The 15,934-nt window shown below is 61.1% G+C and overlaps 1 protein-coding gene and 1 pseudogene across 2 annotated transcripts; one reads left to right on the top strand and one right to left on the bottom strand.

Moving 5' to 3' along the window:
- Positions 1-11,234: 11,234 nt before the first annotated feature.
- Positions 11,235-13,992, bottom strand: LOC147100664 (uncharacterized). Of its 2 annotated transcripts, none has more exons than XM_085967157.1 (2): positions 13,905-13,992; positions 11,235-11,636 (listed from the first exon to the last, which is right to left on the bottom strand). In XM_085967157.1, the coding sequence occupies exons 1-2, from the start codon at positions 13,990-13,992 to the stop codon at positions 11,302-11,304; spliced, it is 423 nt and encodes a 140-aa protein (XP_085823283.1). In that variant the 3' UTR covers positions 11,235-11,301. The 2 variants fall into 2 exon arrangements, 1 of the variants encoding a protein (XP_085823283.1); XR_015073533.1 differs by lacking the exon at positions 13,905-13,992 and adding an exon at positions 13,589-13,898 and having other exon boundaries at positions 11,550-11,636.
- A 69-nt stretch (positions 13,993-14,061) lies between these two features.
- On the top strand, positions 14,062-15,905 carry LOC147100663 (uncharacterized; annotated as a pseudogene).
- Positions 15,906-15,934: the final 29 nt, after the last annotated feature.

The raw sequence follows: 15,934 nt of genomic DNA, 5'->3' as shown, positions 1-15,934 counted from the left end.
TCACACCCTGGGCTGGGCCACTAGGCCTCATGGTCACACCCTGGCTGGGTCACCAGGCCTCATGGACACACCCTGGCTGGGTCACTGGGCCTCATGGTCACACCCCGGGCTGGGTCACTGGGGCTCATGGTCACACCCCGGGCTGGGTCACTGGGGCTCATGGTCACATCCCGGGCTGGGTCACTGGGGCTCATGGTCACACCCTGGGCTGGGTCACTGGGCCTCATGGTCACACGCTAGGCTGGGTCACTGGGGCTCATGGTCACACCACGGGCTGGGTCACTAGGCCTCATGGTCACACCCTGGGCTGGGTCACTAGGCCTCATGGTCACACCCTGGCTGGGTCACTAGGCCTCATGGTCACACCCCGGGCTGTGTCACTGGGCCTCATGGTCACACCCCGGGCTGGGTCACTGGGGCTCATGGTCACACCCTGGCTGGGACACTGGGGCTCATGGTCACACCCCGGGCTGGGTCACTGGGGCTCATGGTCACACCCCGGGCTGGGTCATTGGGGCTCATGGTCACACCCCGGGACGGGTCACTGGGGCTCATGGTCACACCCCGGGCTGAGTCACTGGGGCTCATGGTCACACCCTGGGCTGGGTCATTGGGGTTCATGGTCACACCCTGGGCTGGGTCACTGGGCCTCATGGTCACACCCCGGGCTGGGTCACTGGGGCTCATGGTCACACCCCGGGCTGGGTCACTGGGGCTCATGGTCACACCCCGGGCTGGGTCACTGGGGCTCATGGTCATACCCCGGGCTGGGTCACTAGGCCTCATGGTCACACCCTGGGCTGGGTCACTGGGGCTCATGGTCACACCCCGGGCTGGGTCACTGGGGCTCATGGTCACACCCCGGGCTGGGTCATTGGGGCTCATGGTCAACACCCCGGGCTGGGTCATTGGGGCTCATGGTCAACACCCCGGGCTGGGTCATTAGGCCTCATGGTCACACCCCGGGCTGGGTCACTGGGGCTCATGGTCACACCCCGGGCTGAGTCACTGGGGCTCATGGTCACACCCTGGCTGGGCCACTGGGGCACATGGTCACACCCCAGGCTGGGTCACTGGGCCTCATGGTCACACGCTAGGCTGGGTCACTGGGGCTCACGGTCACACCCTGGGCTGGGTCACTAGGCCTCATGGTCACACCCTGGCTGGGTCACTAGGCCTCATGGTCACACCCCGGGCTGGGTCACTGGGGCTCATGGTCACACCCTGGGCTGGGTCACTAGGCCTCATGGTCACACCCTGGCTGGGTCACTAGGCCTCATGGTCACACCCCGGGCTGGGTCACTGGGACTCATGGTCACACCCCGGGCTGAGTCACTGGGGCTCATGGTCACACCCCGGGCTGGGTCACTAGGCCTCATGGTCACAACCTGGGCTGAGTCACTAGGCCTCATGGTCACATCCCAGGCTGGGGCACTGGGGCTCATGGTCACACCCTGGGCTGGGTCACTAGGCCTCATGGTCACACCCCGGGCTGGGTCACTGGGGCTCATGGTCACACCTGAGGCTGGGTCACTGGGGCTCATGGTCGCACACTGGCTGGGTCACTAGGCCTCATGGTCACACCCCGGGCTGGGTCACTAGGCCTCATGGTCACACCCTGGGCTGGGTCATTGGGGCTCATGGTCAACACCCCGGGCTGGGTCACTAGGCCTCATGGTCACACCCCGGGCTGGGTCACTAGGCCTCATGGTCACACCCCGGGCTGGGTCACTGGGGCTCATGGTCACACCCTGGCTGGGTCACTGGGGCTCATGGTCACACCCCGGGCTGGGTCACTAGGCCTCATGGTCACACCCCGGGCTGGGTCACTGGGCCTCATGGTCACACCCCGGGCTGGGTCATTGGGGCTCATGGTCACACCCTGGGCTGGGTCACTGGGCCTCATGGTCACACCCTGGGCTGGGTCACTAGGCCGCATGGTCACACCCTGGCTGGGTCACTGGGGCTCATGGTCACACCCCGGGCTGGGTCACTGGGGCTCATGGTCACACCGAGCGTTGGGTCACTGGGGCTCGTGGTCACACCCAGGGCTGGGTCATTGGGGCTCATGGTCAACACCCCAGGCTGGGTCACTGGGGTTCATGGTCAAACCCCGGGCTGGGTCACTAGGCCTCAAGGTCACACCCCAGGCTGGGTCACTGGGGCTCATGGTCACACCCCGGGCTGGGTCACTGGGGCTCATGGTCACACCCTGGCTGGGCCACTGGGGCACATGGTCACACCCCGGGCTGGGTCACTGGGCCTCATGGTCACACCCCGGGCTGGGTCACTAGGCCTCATGGTCACACGCTAGGCTGGGTCACTGGGGCTCATGGTCACACCCTGGGCTGGGCCACTAGGCCTCATGGTCACACCCTGGCTGGGTCACTAGGCCTCATGGACACACCCTGGCTGGGTCACTGGGCCTCATGGTCACACCCCGGGCTGGGTCACTGGGGCTCATGGTCACACCCCGGGCTGGTTCACTGGGGCTCATGGTCACATCCCGGGCTGGGTCACTGGGGCTCATGGTCACACCCTGGGCTGGGTCACTGGGCCTCATGGTCACACGCTAGGCTGGGTCACTGGGGCTCATGGTCACACCCTGGGCTGAGTCACTGGGGCTCATGGTCACACCCCGGGCTGGGTCACTAGGCCTCATGGTCACACCCCGGGCTGGGTCACTAGGCCTCATGGTCACATCCTGGGCTGGGTCACTGGGGCTCATGCTCACACCCTGGGCTGGGTCACTGGGGCTCATGGTCACACCCTGGGCTGGGTCACTGGGGCTCATGGTCAACACCCTGGGCTAGGTCACTGGGGCTCATGGTCACACCCTGGCTGGGTCACTGGGGCTCATGGTCACACCCTGGGCTGGGTCACTGGGGCTCATGGTCACACCCTGGCTGGGTCACTGGGGCTCATGGTCACACCCTGGCTGGGTCACTAGGACTCATGGTCACACCCTGGGCTGGGTCACTAGGCCTCATGGTCACACCCTGGCTGGGTCACTAGGCCTCATGGTCACACCACGGGCTGGGTCACTGGGGCTCGTGGTCACACCCCGGGCTGGGTCATTGGGGCTCATGGTCAACACCCCGGGCTGGGTCACTGGGGTTCATGGTCAAACCCCGGGCTGGGTCACTAGGCCTCATGGTCACACCCCAGGCTGGTCATTGGGGCTCATGGTTGCACCCCGGGCTGGGTAACTGGGGCTCATGTTCACACCCCGGGCTGGGTCACTGGGGCTCATGGTCACACCCCGGGCTGGGTCACTGGGGCTCATGGTCACACCCTGGCTGGGCCACTGGGGCACATGGTCACACCCTGGGCTGGGTCACTGGGCCTCATGGTCACACCCCGGACTGGGTCACTAGGCCTCATGGTCACACGCTAGGCTGGGTCACTGGGGCTCATGGTCACACCCTGGGCTGGGCCACTAGGCCTCATGGTCACACCCTGGCTGGGTCACTAGGCCTCATGGACACACCCTGGCTGGGTCACTGGGCCTCATGGTCACACCCCGGACTGGGTCACTGGGGCTCATGGTCACACCACGATCTGGGTCACTAGGCCTCATGGTCACACCCCGGGCTGAGTCACTGGGGCTCATGGTCACACCCCAGGCTGGGTCACTAGGGCTCATGATCACACCCCGGGCTGGGTCACTAGGCCTCATGGTCACACCCCGGGCTGGGTCACTGCGGCTCATGGTCACACCCCTGGCTGGGTCACTGGGGCTCACGGATCACAACCCGGGCTGGGTCACTGGGGCTCATGGTCACACCCTGGGCTGGGTCACTGGGGCTCATGCTCACACCCTGGGCTGGGTCACTGGGGCTCATGGTCACACCCCGGGCTGGGTCACTGGGGCTCATGGTCCCACCCCGGGCTGGGTCACTGGGGCTCATGGTCACACCCTGGCTGGGTCACTGGGGCTCATGGTCACACCCTGGGCTGGGTCACTGGGGCTCATGGTCACACCCTGGCTGGGTCACTGGGGCTCATGGTCACACCCTGGCTGGGTCACTAGGACTCATGGTCACACCCTGGGCTGGGTCACTAGGCCTCATGGTCACACCCTGGCTGGGTCACTAGGCCTCATGGTCACACCCCGGGCTGGGTCACTGGGACTCATGGTCACACCCCGGGCTGAGTCACTGGGGCTCATGGTCACACCCCGGGCTGGGTCACTAGGCCTCATGGTCACAACCTGGGCTGGGTCACTAGGCCTCATGGTCACATCCCAGGCTGGGGCACTGGGGCTCATGGTCACACCCTGGGCTGAGTCACTGGGGCTCATGGTCACACCCTGGCTGGGCCACTGGGGCACATGGTCACACCCCAGGCTGGGTCACTGGGCCTCATGGTCACACGCTAGGCTGGGTCACTGGGGCTCACGGTCACACCCTGGGCTGGGTCACTAGGCCTCATGGTCACACACCGGGCTGGGTCACTGGGGCTCATGGTCACACCCTGGGCTGGGTCACTAGGCCTCATGGTCACACCCTGGCTGGGTCACTAGGCCTCATGGTCACACCCCGGGCTGGGTCACTGGGACTCATGGTCACACCCCGGGCTGAGTCACTGGGGCTCATGGTCACACCCCGGGCTGGGTCACTAGGCCTCATGGTCACAACCTGGGCTGAGTCACTAGGCCTCATGGTCACATCCCAGGCTGGGGCACTGGGGCTCATGGTCACACCCTGGGCTGGGTCACTAGGCCTCATGGTCACACCCCGGGCTGGGTCACTGGGGCTCATGGTCACACCTGAGGCTGGGTCACTGGGGCTCATGGTCACACACTGGCTGGGTCACTAGGCCTCATGGTCACACCCCGGGCTGGGTCACTAGGCCTCATGGTCACACACCGGGCTGGGTCATTGGGGCTCATGGTCAACACCCCGGGCTGGGTCACTAGGCCTCATGGTCACACCCCGGGCTGGGTCACTAGGCCTCATGGTCACACCCCGGGCTGGGTCACAGGGGCTCATGGTCACACCCTGGCTGGGTCACTGGGGCTCATGGTCACACCCCGGGCTGGGTCACTAGGCCTCATGGTCACACCCCGGGCTGGGTCACTGGGCCTCATGGTCACACCCCGGGCTGGGTCATTGGGGCTCATGGTCACACCCTGGGCTGGGTCACTGGGCCTCATGGTCACACCCTGGGCTGGGTCACTAGGCCGCATGGTCACACCCTGGCTGGGTCACTGGGGCTCATGGTCACACCCCGGGCTGGGTCACTGGGGCTCATGGTCACACCGAGCGATGGGTTACTGGGGCTCGTGGTCATACCCAGGGCTGGGTCATTGGGGCTCATGGTCAACACCCCAGGCTGGGTCTCTGGGGTTCATGGTCAAACCCCGGGCTGGGTCACTAGGCCTCAAGGTCACACCCCAGGCTGGGTCACTGGGGCTCATGGTCACACCCCGGGCTGGGTCACTGGGGCTCATGGTCACACCCTGGCTGGGCCACTGGGGCACATGGTCACACCCCGGGCTGGGTCACTGGGCCTCATGGTCACACCCCGGGCTGGGTCACTAGGCCTCATGGTCACACGCTAGGCTGGGTCACTGGGGCTCATGGTCACACCCTGGGCTGGGCCACTAGGCCTCATGGTCACACCCTGGCTGGGTCACTAGGCCTCATGGACACACCCTGGCTGGGTCACTGGGCCTCATGGTCACACCCCGGGCTGGGTCACTGGGGCTCATGGTCACACCCCGGGCTGGGTCACTGGGGCTCATGGTCACATCCCGGGCTGGGTCACTGGGGCTCATGGTCACACCCTGGGCTGGGTCACTGGGCCTCATGGTCACACGCTAGGCTGGGTCACTGGGGCTCATGGTCACACCCTGGGCTGAGTCACTGGGGCTCATGGTCACACCCCGGGCTGGGTCACTAGGCCTCATGGTCACACCCCGGGCTGGGTCACTAGGCCTCATGGTCACATCCTGGGCTGGGTCACTGGGGCTCATGCTCACACCCTGGGCTGGGTCACTGGGGCTCATGGTCACACCCTGGGCTGGGTCACTGGGGCTCATGGTCAACACCCTGGGCTAGGTCACTGGGGCTCATGGTCACACACTGGCTGGGTCACTGGGGCTCATGGTCACACCCTGGGCTGGGTCACTGGGGCTCATGGTCACACCCTGGCTGGGTCACTGGGGCTCATGGTCACACCCTGGCTGGGTCACTAGGACTCATGGTCACACCCTGGGCTGGGTCACTAGGCCTCATGGTCACACCCTGGCTGGGTCACTAGGCCTCATGGTCACACCCCGGGCTGGGTCACTGGGGCTCGTGGTCACACCCCGGGCTGGGTCATTGGGGCTCATGGTCAACACCCCGGGCTGGGTCACTGGGGTTCATGGTCAAACCCCGGGCTGGGTCACTAGGCCTCATGGTCACACCCCAGGCTGGGTCATTGGGGCTCATGGTTGCACCCCGGGCTGGGTCACTGGGGCTCATGTTCACACCCCGGGCTGGGTCACTGGGGCTCATGGTCACACCCCGGGCTGGGTCACTGGGGCTCATGGTCACACCCTGGCTGGGCCACTGGGGCACATGGTCACACCCTGGGCTGGGTCACTGGGCCTCATGGTCACACCCCGGGCTGGGTCACTAGGCCTCATGGTCACACACTAGGCTGGGTCACTGGGGCTCATGGTCACACCCTGGGCTGGGCCACTAGGCCTCATGGTCACACCCTGGCTGGGTCACTAGGCCTCATGGACACACCCTGGCTGGGTCACTGGGCCTCATGGTCACACCCCGGGCTGGGTCACTGGGGCTCATGGTCACACCCCGGGCTGGGTCACTGGGGCTCATGGTCACATCCCGGGCTGGGTCACTGGGGCTCATGGTCACACCCTGGGCTGGGTCACTGGGCCTCATGGTCACACGCTAGGCTGGGTCACTGGGGCTCATGGTCACACCCTGGGCTGAGTCACTGGGGCTCATGGTCACACCCCGGGCTGGGTCACTAGGCCTCATGGTCACACCCCGGGCTGAGTCACTGGGGCTCATGGTCACACCCCAGGCTGGGTCACTAGGGCTCATGATCACACCCCGGGCTGGGTCACTAGGCCTCATGGTCACACCCCGGGCTGGGTCACTGCGGCTCATGGTCACACCCCTGGCTGGGTCACTGGGGCTCACGGATCACAACCCGGGCTGGGTCACTGGGGCTCATGGTCACACCCTGGGCTGGGTCACTGGGGCTCATGCTCACACCCTGGGCTGGGTCACTGGGGCTCATGGTCACACCCCGGGCTGGGTCACTGGGGCTCATGGTCCCACCCCGGGCTGGGTCACTGGGGCTCATGGTCACACCCTGGCTGGGTCACTGGGGCTCATGGTCACACCCTGGGCTGGGTCACTGGGGCTCATGGTCACACCCTGGCTGGGTCACTGGGGCTCATGGTCACACCCTGGCTGGGTCACTAGGACTCATGGTCACACCCTGGGCTGCGTCACTAGGCCTCATGGTCACACCCTGGCTGGGTCACTAGGCCTCATGGTCACACCCCGGGCTGGGTCACTGGGACTCATGGTCACACCCCGGGCTGAGTCACTGGGGCTCATGGTCACACCCCGGGCTGGGTCACTAGGCCTCATGGTCACAACCTGGGCTGGGTCACTAGGCCTCATGGTCACATCCCAGGCTGGGGCACTGGGGCTCATGGTCACACCCTGGGCTGGGTCACTAGGCCTCATGGTCACACCCCGGGCTGGGTCACTTGGGCTCATGGTCACACCTGAGGCTGGGTCACTGGGGCTCATGGTCACACCCCGGGCTGGGTCATTGGGGCTCATGGTCAACACCCCGGGCTGGGTCACTAGGCCTCATGGTCACACCCCGGGCTGGGTCACTAGGCCTCATGGTCACACCCCGGGCTGGGTCACTGGGGCTCATGGTCACACCGTGGCTGGGTCACTGGGGCTCATGGTCACACCCCGGGCTGGGTCACTAGGCCTCATGGTCGCACCCCGGGCTGGGTCACTGGGCCTCATGGTCACACCCCGGGCTGGGTCATTGGGGCTCATGGTCACACCCTGGGCTGGGTCACTGGGCCTCATGGTCACACCCTGGGCTGGGTCACTAGGCCTCATGGTCACACCCTGGCTGGGTCACTGGGGCTCATGGTCACACCCCGGGCTGGGTCACTGGGGCTCATGGTCACACCGAGGGCTGGGTGATTGGGGCTCATGGTTGCGCCCCGGGCTGGGTCACTGGGGCTCATGGTCACACCCCGGGCTGGGTCACTGGGGCTCATGGTCACACCCCGGGCTGGGTCACTGGGGCTCATGGTCACACCCTGGCTGGGCCACTGGGGCACATGGTCACACCCCGGGCTGGGTCACTGGGCCTCATGGTCACACCCCGGGCTGGGTCACTAGGCCTCATGGTCACACGCTAGGCTGGGTCACTGGGGCTCATGGTCACACCCTGGGCTGGGCCACTAGGCCTCATGGTCACACCCTGGCTGGGTCACTAGGCCTCATGGACACACCCTGGCTGGGTCACTGGGCCTCATGGTCACACCCCGGGCTGGGTCACTGGGGCTCATGGTCACACCCCGGGCTGGGTCACTGGGGCTCATGGTCACATCCCGGGCTGGGTCACTGGGGCTCATGGTCACACCCTGGGCTGGGACACTGGGCCTCATGGTCACACGCTAGGCTGGGTCACTGGGGCTCATGGTCACACCCTGGGCTGAGTCACTGGGGCTCATGGTCACACCCCGGGCTGGGTCAGTAGGCCTCATGGTCTCATGCTAGGCTGGGTCACTGGGGCTCATGGTCACACCCCGGGCTTGGTCACTGGGGCTCATGGTCACACCCCGGGCTGGGTCACTGGGGCTCATGGTCACACCCTGGCTGGGTCACTGGGGCTCATGGTCACACCCCGGGCTGAGTCACTGGGGCTCATGGTCACATGCTGGGCTGGGTCACTGGGCCTCATGGTCACACCCTGGCTGGGTCACTGGGGCTCATGGTCACACCCTGGGCTGGGTCACTGGGCCTCATGGTCACAACCTGTGCTGGGTCACTAGGACTCATGGTCACACCCTGGCTGGGTCACCCGGGCTCATGGTCACACCCTGGCTGGGTCACCGGGGCTCATGGTCACACCCTGGCTGGGTCACTGGGGCTCATGGTCACACCACGATCTGGGTCACTAGGCCTCATGGTCACACCCCGGGCTGAGTCACTGGGGCTCATGGTCACACCCCAGGCTGGGTCACTAGGGCTCATGGTCACACCCCGGGCTGGGTCACCAAGCCTCATGGTCACACCCCGGGCTGGGTCACTAGGCCTCATGGACACACCCTGGCTGGGTCACTGGGCCTCATGGTCACACCCCGGGCTGGGTCACTGGGGCTCATGGTCACACCCCGGGCTGGGTCACTGGGGCTCATGGTCACATCCTGGGCTGGTTCACTGGGGCTCATGGTCACACCCTGGGCTGGGTCACTGGGCCTCATGGTCACGCGCTAGGTTGGGTCACTGGGGCTCATGGTCACACCCTGGGCTGAGTCACTGGGGCTCATGGTCACACCCCGGGCTGGGTCACCGGGGCTCATGGTCACACCCCGGGCTGGGTCACTGGGGCTCATGGTCACACCCTGGCTGGGTCACTGGGGCTCATGGTCACACCGCGAGCTGGGTCACTAGGCCTCAAGGTCACACCCCGGGCTGAGTCACTGGGGCTCATGGTCACACCCCAGGCTGGGTCACCAGGGCTCATGGTTACACCCCGGGCTGGGTCACTAGGCCTCATGGTCACACCCCTGGCTGGGTCACTGGGGCTCACGGATCACAACCCGGGCTGGGTCACTGGGGCTCATGGTCACACCCTGGGCTGGGTCACTGGGGCTCATGCTCACACCCTGGGCTGGGTCACTGGGGCTCATGGTCACACCCCGGGCTGGGTCACTGGGGCTCATGGTCACACCCCGGGCTGGGTCACTGGGGCTCATGGTCAACACCCTGGGCTAGTTCACTGGGGCTCATGGTCACACCCTGGCTGGGTCACTGGGGCTCATGGTCACACCCTGGGCTGGGTCACTGGGGCTCATGGTCACACCCTGGCTGGGTCACTGGGGCTCATGGTCACAACCTGGCTGGGTCACCAGGGCTCATGGTCACACCCCGGGCTGAGTCACTGAGGCTCATGGTCACACCCTGGGCTGGGTCACTAGGTCTCATGGTCGCACCCCGGGCTGGGTCACTGGGGCTCATGGTCAACACCCCGGGCTGGGTCACTGGGGCTCATGGTCAACACCCCGGGCTGGGTCACCGGGGCTCATGGTCAACACCCTGGGCTGGGTCACTGGGGCTCATGGTCACACCCCGGGCTGAGTCACTGGGGCTCATGGTCACACCCCTGGCTGGGTCACTGGGGCTCATGGTCACACCCCGGGCTGAGTCACTGGGGCTCATGGTCACACCCTGGGCTGGGTCACTAGGCCTCATGGTCACACCCCTGGCTGGGTCACTGGGGCTCATGGTCACACCCCGGGCTGGGTCACCGGGGCTCATGGTCACACCCCGGGCTGGGTCACCGGGGCTCATGGTCACACCCCGGGCTGGGTCACCGGGGCTCATGGTCACACCCTGGGCTGGGTCACTGGGGCTCATGGTCACACCCCGGGCTGGGTCACTGGGCCTCATGGTCACACCCTGGCTGGGTCAGTGGGGCTCATGGTCACACCCTGGGCGGGGTCACTGGGGCTCATGGTCACACCCTGGCTGGATCACTGGGGCTCATGGTCACACCCCGGGCTGGGTCACTGGGGCTCATGGTCACACCCTGGCTGGGTCACTGGGGCTCATGGTCACACCCTGGGCGGGGTCACTGGGGCTCATGGTCACACCCTGGGCTGGGTCACTAGGCCTCATGGTCACACCCTGGCTGGGTCACTGGGGCTCATGGTCACACCCTGGCTGGGTCACTGGGGCTCATGATCACACCGAGGGCTGGGTCACTGGGGCTCATGGTCACACCCTGGGCTGGGTCACTCGGCCTTATGGTCACACCCCGGGCTGGGTCACTGGGGCTCATGGTCACACCCTGGGCTTGGTCACACCCTGGGCTGGGTCACTGGGGCTCATGGTCACACCCTGGGCTGCGTCACTGGGGCTCATGGTCACACCCTGGGCTGGGTCACTAGGGCTCATGGTCACACCCCGGGCTGGGTCACTGAAACACAAAGTTTAAATAAATTGTCTGCGATATGATTTATTTCTGTAAAATGAGCAGAGATGTGAAGCTGACGGAGGCTGCTGAGCCCTATCCAACATCGTCGATCACCGGCAGACTGTCGTAGGAATTTGCCTGGGCGAGTTTGGTGTTGGGGATTCGCAGGTTGCCGGCGGCGGGCCGACTGAACCGGCGGCCGAATGGCGGGGCCGCTCTCACTGCGACCTCCGGGATCGGGCACTCGGTTGTCTGGCAGTTCGCACAGTCGGCGAGGACGCAGGGCTTCACCTGCCAGAATTCCTCTGTGCTCACGTTGCTCCTTGCTCCGTCCGACGACACCACGAAGTAGCGGATCCGCCCTTGTTTGCCGATGTCACACATGCACACCCAGGGTTCCCACTGGTTCCACTGGAAATCCGGGCCATCTGGGGAGACAGGCGGTGCAGACAGTCGCACATAAACCTCATCAAAACTAAAGACCCCCTTTAAACAAACTGGAATCCAAGTCGCCAACACCGACCCAGTGCCCCGAGATGGTGTTTAGTCTCGTAGATTCCCCGAGTATTTAAGAGAATAGAATATCAAACATTTCAACTATGAAGCTTCATCCAGCAAAGCAAGTTTTGATTTAATTGATTTCTGATCTAAGGTATTTGCTCTTTTGCTATCTGCAGCTCCCCATTCTGTGGTTAGCCATTTGGAAACGATGACATAAAGATGTTACAATTCATAGAATCGCAAAATGTTACAGCTTAGGAACAGGGCATTCCCCACATGAGGCAACCAGTCTAATCCCACTGTTCTGTTCTCTCCCCGATAATATTCCTCTTTTTCAAATGACTTTTATTTTCCTTTAAAATGATTTATGGACTCTGCTTCAACATTGATCTCTGACAGAGATTCTAACCATCCGGTGTTAAATTTGGGATCTGTCACTATCTCACCAACTAGTGGAATGAATCTCAGATTATTTACCTCTTCACAGAATCACAGAATGATACAGCACAGGAGACGACCATTCGGCCCATCGTGCCTGTGCCAGCTCTTTGGTAGAGCTATCCAATTAACCCCACACCCCTGCTCTTTCCCCATAACGCTGTATTTTCCCCTTCAAGTATTATCCAATTCTCTTTTCAAAGTTATTATTGAATCTGCTTCCACCACCCTTTCAGGCAATGCATTCCAGGTCACAACAATTCGCTGTGTAAAAAAATGTTTCCTTATGTCGCCTCTGGTTCTTTTGCCAATCACCTTAAATCTGTGTCCTCTGATTATCAACCATTCATGATTTTAAACACCTCTATCAAATTACCTCTTAACCTTCTCTGCTCTAAGGAGAACAGCCCCAGCTTCTCCAGTCTCTCCACGTAACTTAAGTCCCTCATCCCTGGTACCATTCCAGTAAATCTCCTCTGCACCCTCTCCAAGGCCTTGACATCCTTCCTAAAATGTGGTGCCCAGAATTGGACACAATACTCCAGCTGAGGCCAAACCAGTGTTTTATAAAGTTTTAGCTTTTGTACTCTATTTATAAAGTCAAGGATCCCATATGTTTTAACAGCCTTCTAAACTTGTCCTGCTACCTTCAAGGATTTGTGTGCATACACCCCCAGGTCTCTCTGTTCCTATACCTGCTTTAAAATTGTACCAATTAGTTCACATTGCCTCTTCTCATTCTTCCTACCAAAATGTATCACTTCACACTTTGTGTTAAATTTCATCTGCCACGTGTCTGCCCATTTCATCCTCCTGAAGTCAGTTACTATCCTCCACATTGTTTATTACACATTTCCGAGTTTCGGATCATCTGCAAACTTTGAACTTATGCCCTGTATACACAAGTCCAGGCCATTAATACGTATCGAAAAGAGCAGTGGTCCTAATACCGACCCCTGGGGAACACCACTGTATACTTCCCTACAGTCTGAAAAAACAACCGTTCACCACTACTCTCCGCTTTCTGTCCCTTAGCCAATTTTGTATCCATGCAGCCGCTGTCCCTTCATAATTTTGGAGATTTCGAACAGGTCGTCCCTTAACCATCAGCTCTAATGAACAATAACGAACCTCTCACTGCCCGAGACTGACGGACCCCAGCTCCTCACAATTTACCAGTTTAACCATCCTTTCTGGGGATAGGCTTCATCAATGCTGCTGCATATTTGAGAAGCTTCTGTCCTTGTGACAGTAACCACATGTGCTCCACAAGAGAATCCCCACTCCCCGCCCCTATCTCACTCCACCATGGCTTTAGATCTTAATCTGGTCCCAGATAAACTCACCCAGCGACAGAGCCAGGGAACAAACTCAGACCCGGGGAATCAGCCCTGAGCAGAGGGTCAAATCCCAGCAGTGTTTGACACAGGGGGTCACTCACATTCCTCACAGACACCAGCCAGCCACTCCCCAGGTGCTGCGGTGACACCTTCCAGCCGGTTAGTATCAGGCTTTTGTTGGGTTTAGTTTGTTCCAATGGGCCGAGGTCACGAATCTTTGCTGATTTCACTCTGCCGCCGGCGGAATTGCTTCACGTTCACGATCCCAGAATTAAAGGGCTCGCGGCCCGCGATCATTGGCCTCTGACAGCCGCCGCCCTAACCCAGCCCGAGGCCTGAGCTAGCCGGCTTTCCCGGCCTTTCCCCAGACTGGGGCCTGGGTTTGGGGTGCCCGGGTTTCCCGTCCTCTCCATTTACCTCCTTGCTCGGTCCCCGCCTCCCCCTCCGGGCCAGCCCCGCCCACCGCCGCCGCCACCAATAGCAGCAGCCGCCAGCGCGACGCCATCTTTAAACACCAGGACGCTGTAACCTGGCAACCAGGGCTGTGCACTCAGAGCGCATGCGCAAGAAACACGTGCCCCCACCACCACCACCCCGGACTAGCTGTCAATCACAGGGCTCAACCCAGCAACCAGTGAAAAGCAGGAGGCAGGAACCATTTTGTAGCGGAGGGAAGGAACAATAAAAATTAGGTGCTCCAGCCGGGGAGAGCAGAGAGACCGAGGCTGAGACCCAGGCCTGCGAGTATTGGAGATGGAAGGTTTGCAAACAGCGAGCTCGAACCCAGCAACCCCCCAGGCCTTGAGCAGCAGCCGACACCCAGCTCGGCCTGCAGAGCAACCTGTGAGAGTAGCAGGGAAGCCCTTTGTCTGCTCAGTCTGTGGGAGAGTTTAAGACACCACAGTGGCTGGAGAAGCACCGGGAGACACATGCACGAGTGAAGGTGTTTCAATGCCCAGACTGTGGCAAGAGTTTCAATCAGGCCCACAGCCTAAAGCGGCACTCCACCATTCACGGGGGTGAGAGGCCGTACACCTGCTCCGAGTGTGGGAAGGGATTCACCGTGTCATCCAGCCTTCTGGAACACCAGCGCATCCACAGCGGAGAGAAGCCGTTCATCTGCTCAGAGTGTGGGAAGGGATTCACTGTATCTTCGAACCTGCTGAAACACCAGCGGATTCACACGGGAGAGAGGCCATTTATTTGCTCCGACTGTGGGAAGGGATTCACTTTTAAATCCAACCTGGTTAAACACCAGCGAGTTCACACTGGCGAGAGGCCATTCATCTGCTCCAACTGTGGGAAGAGATTCACTTTTAAATCGAACCTGCTGACACACCAGCGCCTTCACACGGAGGACAGACCATTCATCTGCTCTGTGTGTGGAAAAGGATTCATCAATTCAACCGAACTGCTGACACATCAGCACATTCACACCGGAGAGAGGCCGTTCACCTGCTCAGTGTGTGGGAAGGGATTCATTCATGCATCGGATATGCTGACACACCAACGCATTCACACTGAAGGGAAGCTATTCACCTGCTTAGTGTGCGGGAAGGGATTCACTCAGTCATTCAGCCTGCAGACACACCAGCGCATTCACACTGGGGAGAGGCCGTTCACTTGCTCAGTGTGTGAAAAGGGATTTACTCAGCTATCCCACATGTTGACACACCAGCGTGTTCACACTGGAGAGAAGTCGGTCACTTGTTCCGGGTGTGGGAAAGGATTTGTTGATTCTTCAAGCCTCATAAAACACCAGCGCATTCACACTGGCGAGAGGCCATTTACCTGCTCTGTATGTGGAAAAAGATTCACTCAGTCAGCTAGCTTGACAAAACATCTGTGCACTCACACTGGAGAGTCATCCACCAGTTAGGCGCGCAGAAAATTATTCACACCTGCTGACACATGAATGCGATCATCCTGATGAGACTTGTTATCAAATGCTTTGTCTGTGGCATGCTCTTTAAACACTATAATGCATCATTTCATTACATAATGTCAGCTGTGGCTCAGTGGCAGCACACTCGTCTGATTCAGAGGTTGTGGGTTCATGATTCACTCCAGAGACTTGAGCCCATAATCTACCCTAACAATGCAGTTGCAGTGCTGACGGAGTGCTGCATTGTCAGAGATGCCATCTTTCTTGAGATGTTAAAACAAGGCCCCGTCTGCCCTTTCAGGTGGACGTAAAAGATCCTGTGGCACTATTCGAAGAAGAGCAGGAGAGTTCTCCTTGCTGTCCTGGCCAATATTTAACACGCAACCAACAGATTATCTGGTCATTTATCTCACTGCTGTTTGTGGGATCTTGCTGTGCGCAAATTGGCAGCCAGGTTTCCTACAGTGATTACACGTCGTAAATACTTCATTGGATTCTCAAAATATGTGAAAGGAAACTCTTGATTACAATAAAAAAAGTAACAAAAAAAATATTCCGTTGT

The sequence above is a fragment of the Somniosus microcephalus genome, chromosome 25 (assembly GCF_052327205.1).
Source record: "Somniosus microcephalus isolate GS21.2 chromosome 25, FLI_Smic_1.0, whole genome shotgun sequence".
Classification (NCBI taxonomy): domain Eukaryota; kingdom Metazoa; phylum Chordata; class Chondrichthyes; order Squaliformes; family Somniosidae; genus Somniosus; species Somniosus microcephalus.
This window is presented reverse-complemented; position numbering and strand designations above follow the sequence as displayed.

Coding starts and splice junctions, on each gene's coding strand:
- LOC147100664 (XM_085967157.1), bottom strand. CDS start 13,992: ATGGCGTCGCGCTGGCGGCTGCTGCTATTGGTGGCGGCGGCGGTGGGC. Junction 11,637..13,904: donor GGCGGGGACCGAGCAAGGAG/GTAAATGGAGAG, acceptor CTGTCTCCCCAG/ATGGCCCGGATTTCCAGTGG.